At 52.3% G+C, this 5,063-nt stretch overlaps 3 protein-coding genes across 3 annotated transcripts; all 3 read right to left on the bottom strand.

Moving 5' to 3' along the window:
* Positions 1-1,443, bottom strand: DACRYDRAFT_25650 (uncharacterized protein; the record flags this gene model as incomplete). Its single annotated transcript, XM_040774255.1, has 5 exons — positions 1,188-1,443; positions 1,044-1,124; positions 843-991; positions 260-792; positions 1-211 (listed from the first exon to the last, which is right to left on the bottom strand). Coding segments are annotated over exons 4-5 (566 nt in total), but the record flags the coding sequence as incomplete, so codon positions are not given.
* Positions 1,444-1,828: 385 nt separating this feature from the next.
* DACRYDRAFT_112674 (uncharacterized protein) lies at positions 1,829-2,641 on the bottom strand (the record flags this gene model as incomplete). Its single annotated transcript, XM_040769465.1, has 3 exons — positions 1,829-2,001; positions 2,048-2,375; positions 2,426-2,641. The coding sequence occupies 3 exons, from the start codon at positions 2,639-2,641 to the stop codon at positions 1,829-1,831; spliced, it is 717 nt and encodes a 238-aa protein (XP_040623434.1).
* Positions 2,642-3,888: 1,247 nt separating this feature from the next.
* DACRYDRAFT_112673 (uncharacterized protein) lies at positions 3,889-4,396 on the bottom strand (the record flags this gene model as incomplete). Its single annotated transcript, XM_040769464.1, has 2 exons — positions 3,889-4,160; positions 4,210-4,396. The coding sequence occupies 2 exons, from the start codon at positions 4,394-4,396 to the stop codon at positions 3,889-3,891; spliced, it is 459 nt and encodes a 152-aa protein (XP_040623433.1).
* Positions 4,397-5,063: the final 667 nt, after the last annotated feature.

Raw genomic sequence — 5,063 nt, 5'->3', positions numbered from 1 at the left:
AACCATTTCTTCATCTCGGCCATGCAGTCGAAGTCGTTTGCGTTTTGGTGTTGCTCGATGTGGATCGTGTTCCCGCCGAGAGCGTTCTGAGAGTTGTCGTGCTGGGAAGGAGGGGGATATGTCGAATGGGAAGGAGGCCAAGTGGGAGGAGGAGGCGGATAGTTGGGGCCAGGGTGATTAGCAGCGTATCCGTAACCGTAACCGTAAGAACCTTGCACAAGTGTTAGAAACGTTCACTAAGAGGACGGAACAGACGCACCATGGCTCATCGACGGCCCACCTCTCAAAGCTCTGATCCGCCGCTCAACGCCTCTCTCCACTGCCCTAGCCTGCACCAAATGTTCGTAAGCTCGATTCACGCCATCTTGTGCTTCACGTTCCCGGAGGTAGTAGAACGGAGCGGCGAAGGTCGGGTAGTGGGCTCGAACGTAGTTCAGATGGTCGACGGCTTGAGATACGGACAATTTTGCGCGTTCCACGTTGATACTTGCCATACCGAGTTCCGTTTCCAGCTGTGTCAACGCGTGGTTGATCTGAGGCAGAAACACTTGAGGGACGGGGAAAGAGTGCCCAATGTTGATCGAGACGTTCTGAGTAGCAGAGGGGTTAGCCATTTGTAGGTGTTTCCTGTCACCCGTTAGAGAGCAAAGAACGTACCTGTGTAATTGGTGAGAAGCACTGTTGCGTCCAGAGACAGCTCACTCATTGTATTCAGGCGCGTTCGCGGAATCAATCTCAGTGCGGTCCCCTACTGACGTTATGCAAATTAGCGGCGGTGCGGTCCCTTGTCCCCTTACTATGTAAGTCACGTGATCCTCCATGTCAACAACACCGCGTTTTACCTTCTTCGATTTTCCCCCCTATGTGTATACCTGCATATTACCGTTTGAAATGCAGGATCAAACCATTATGTGGGGCCAATCTCCCCATAACAATCCCCATTGAGAACGGCTGCTCTATCTCCCTGTCCGTTCTCCCCATGTGCCTCAGCCTGAGACGTAGATCAATATACGTCAACACAACGACGAGGGTTAAGAACCCACCACTGTCCGGGGTTCACAAGTGGAGCGTTGCCTACCAGACCGTTCGGTCCAGCGAATTTGCGCGTCTTTTCCCGTGAAATTCTGTTAGGATTAAGGTTGAACTAGTCAGTCATTCCTCGACATAATTCAGCATTTCATACTCACGAGTACCTGTAACATCCACTCTTCATTTGAACGTTATTCCATCCACCCCCAACAGCTCCTCGACCTCGAGTTGAAGCACTCCATTGTGTCCACACACGTCCCCTGCCTCATTCACCACGCACACTTGCCAAACGCTCTCCAAAAGCCGCCCCAATCCCATCATACATATGCAGAGATCGTTGCCTGTTTGTAGCTTTCCGTCGGCATTGACTTCGTGTGGATTCCAGCCCGTCTCGCATTGATGTGAAGCAGGTTAGAGAACAGAGCAGTGGAGGATCCGTTCCAACGGTGACAGCTCAGGACTGGGGTTGCGATTTGCTTCCGCGTAGCACCGCCCCTCTCGTCATCGTCCGGTTTTTTCGGCCGATAACAAAACGTGGCTAACACATGGTATTTCACTATGTACAAGCCAGACCAAGGTAGCCTGACGGCATTACATTGTCCCCTCCCTCCAGTAACTGTTACGAGAGCACACAGCACTCGTATCCTTTCTTTATGCTTCTGTCAAATCAATGACATCCACATCCGACCACGTCTCAATGCGTCTTTTCTTCTTCCCCGGGCCAAGGTCTTCTCCCTCTGCTTTCTTGCGGCGTGTACAATTCCTTGATGGTACGATGAAGCGGTCTTGAATTTTCATCCTACCCATGGAAGAACGTCCTCCGCCTGCGGTGATTGTTAGAATCGCTGACATCAAAGGTGAAATCTCCCTTCCCTGTCGATTCCTCCATCCTCTCTCCACCAGTTCTAATCCCTACTTTCGTGACACCTTGACGGCCATAGGAAAGACCCATTTTCTTCCCATAACTTTGCCCTACCGTGAAGTTAGGTTGTTTTCCATCCTAACCTTTACCCCTCACCTTCACGTCTGCGGTTCGTGGGACCACATACCGTCTCCCCCTGTGGGGCGTGCTCCAAGATCATCGCCATTCTCTCATATTCCACACCGATGTCGAGCCCACTTGAGGTGCGAACGACGCTCTGCCCCGCTCGAAGCAGCAAAATTGACCCATCTGAGAGATCGAACACATCGTTGGATGCCACATGCTGCCATGCCCAGGCATCTGCCATGTAACATTCGATGTTGTCTTCCTCCATGATCGCCAGTTCCCGGCAGAGATCTGAATGCTCGAACGGCCTGAAATCGCTGTTGGAAGGAACTCTCCACTCAATAGGGGGTAAGAACGGCTGTATGACAGTTAGTATAGCGTTCATACTCCAGCTGAGACAAACTTCACCGAAGACCAGAAAAAAGCTTTAGCTCCGTCTGCCTCGTCTGCAATATCAATCACAGTGCCTTCTTTCTCTCTCTTGGACGCCCTCTTCCGATCGAGTTCCCCTTTTTTCCAGGCGCGGCGTTCTGTTTTCTCGCTCTTCTGTGCCTTCAACGGCGATGACCAGGGCGGTGATGAAGGAGGCAGTGGCGAGGAATGCTCATAGCTGTCCGAAGACATTGGACGGGGAGAGGATGAGACGATACCACGAAGTTTATCGTGTCCCGGACGACTGCAGCCAGGGCAGCATTTAATGCAAGCTAAGAAAGGACAATGACGATTGCCCATCTTGCGACAAGCCGGATTCGAACAATGGATTGCAAAGCCGTTCACTGGGAATAACACCGTCGTCGGGTCTATATTCGGCGCTGTCGCAGTATAGATTGGGGGTGCGGACGTCGCACGACGCCAAGGCACATCCGCCCGCCAATGGGACCAGTGGGAGACGCCACCCTGTTCCCCGTTACACTAATAAACGATGTATTAGTCTTCCCTGCCCCAGTCCTGTTAGGTGTCATAGACTCACCGCCTGGAACGAACGTCCCTTATTGTGTGCCGTAGACGATCTCATGATCCTTGGGTGTATACCACTCCCGCAGACTCTGCACACCTCGTCCGATCGAGGACTTCTGAACAGGACGGGGCGACTGGTGTCATTTGAGGCATGGGGCACCGTGCGTACTTGAGATGAGGGGGTTTCAGTTCCAGAGGATAGTTGTGCTCTGGGTTAACAACGCTGCCCTCCTTATGTACGTTCCAAATCTGGACCCGCGTGCATCCCTTCATCCCCAGTTACTGCACTTATCGTCAGATCAGCTGCGCTTTCCTTCGGCTGGGCCTGGTTACCCACTCACCAACGCAGGCAGGGACCAGTAAGTCTCCTTTCCGAGGTGGATTCCTCGCTCCAAATTCCTCTCACGCTCCATGGGAGTGTTTCGGCACCTCGTCGAGTCAATCACAGGTAAGCCGATGTTGCCAACGTGGCAATATGTGCAGCTCTTCTTCGTTGTACTCGTTTCCATGTAGAGCTAACGACACCGGGACGTTAATCAATAAATCTTTTCGCTTCCCCGTCGAAGACGGCAATTGCTGCGATAACTCACATCGTCCGATTTCAGGGGCCGTGTCTGGTACACGGAGAGCGGGTGCAAAGAATCACTTTGACGCTCGGCTGCGCATAACGATCAGTACGGGCGTGACAAAGAAAAGTTTAGACGGAGCGGACAACGGCGAAAACCCTGACAACCTGTTCCCCTCCAATCGGATGACAGTCCCCAGTTGGCGGCTAGGTCCATTCCCTGGTAAGTAAGCTGGCCGCATCAGGATCGAAAACGCTCCCCGTGCAATCAAGCCGCCTTGACAACTGGAATAGCCTGTATATGTAAGAATCACGCCCTCTCATAGACACTTGAGGGCAATATCGTGCTTCAGTCTGAGATTAATCGAGTGTTCAGATACAGGGAGAAATTCTTCCAACCATACTTCCCCAGTTCGGAAAAGATATGCGCCTGCTTCGCGGCATAAGCAGCCCAACCCGGGTTAGCCGATTGGGAGGACCAGGCGATCGTGGATGCACCCCAGGCCGCACCGTAGTATTCGAAGAACCGTACTACCCGTTTCATCTCGACTTCCAAAAGTTCCACTTCCTCTTGACCCCGTTGTATGGCTGCGTAAGAACGCCACCATGTGACTGAATCCACTGACGGAACGTCTCAGTGCAGCCGCAGTGAATGTGGGCATGGACTGACCAGCATCGCTCCATTTATCCTCTGCGTGGGCCGAAACAGGCCCCTGATCCAAACGTAACCGATGGATCCAATGTATGTTGGGTGACGTCCGCTTAGAACCTGTCTTGGCGTCGAAACGATATTCCAGTTCAATGCCCTCCAGCGGGCGGTATCTCGAATCATCGGCCGACAGCCCTAGAGTCACCATGGCGTTTCTTGCACGTCGATACGTATTTGCATTGCGTTTCACCAAGCGATGCTGAACGTCCATCGTATGGCGTGTTCTCGTCTTCATCCCTGGCGCAGATGCATTTGTACGCATCTTTTCCCGTAAAAAATGTTGCAGCTTCATCGCTTCGATCGTCCGGCTAATTGCTTGTTCTGCTTGTGCCTTTCTTAATGTCATCTCGATGTAAGAAAGTCTTTCCAAGTTCATTGCAGCTCTTGCTTGTGAATCGAAGTTCGACGGCAATCCGATTACCTCATGCTCAGGTAGGCTGTCCACAGAAGTGGTCGGGATGTTGCCTGATATCATCGGCATTTCACGTTGTTGTTGAATGCGCCACGTGTGAAGTAGGGGCAGTAGCCTGGGCCGGAGTCGATCGGCTTCTGTATCGTCTCCGTCCACCCCATCCGTACGCTTCAGTTCATCCAGTGCCTGTTGAACTGCCTGCCTAAGACGAATTGAGTCCTCCACCGAATTCCAAAAAAAGTTTCGCTTACAGACACTCCTCCAATGCAATGCCAAGCTGGATGAAGGAGACAGAGTCTCCCCTCTCTGCCCTTCCTATCGCGGCGGCAATAGACTCCAATGCGGTTTCTTCTTCATCACGCAACCGGTCAGCCGCGTGTCTTTGGGAGGGTACTGACGTTTT

The sequence above is a fragment of the Dacryopinax primogenitus genome (genome assembly GCF_000292625.1).
Source record: "Dacryopinax primogenitus strain DJM-731 SS1 chromosome Unknown DACRYscaffold_31, whole genome shotgun sequence".
In the NCBI taxonomy this organism is placed as follows: domain Eukaryota; kingdom Fungi; phylum Basidiomycota; class Dacrymycetes; order Dacrymycetales; family Dacrymycetaceae; genus Dacryopinax; species Dacryopinax primogenitus.
Note: the sequence above shows the minus strand (reverse complement) of the source record. Positions and strands in the feature narration are given on the sequence as shown.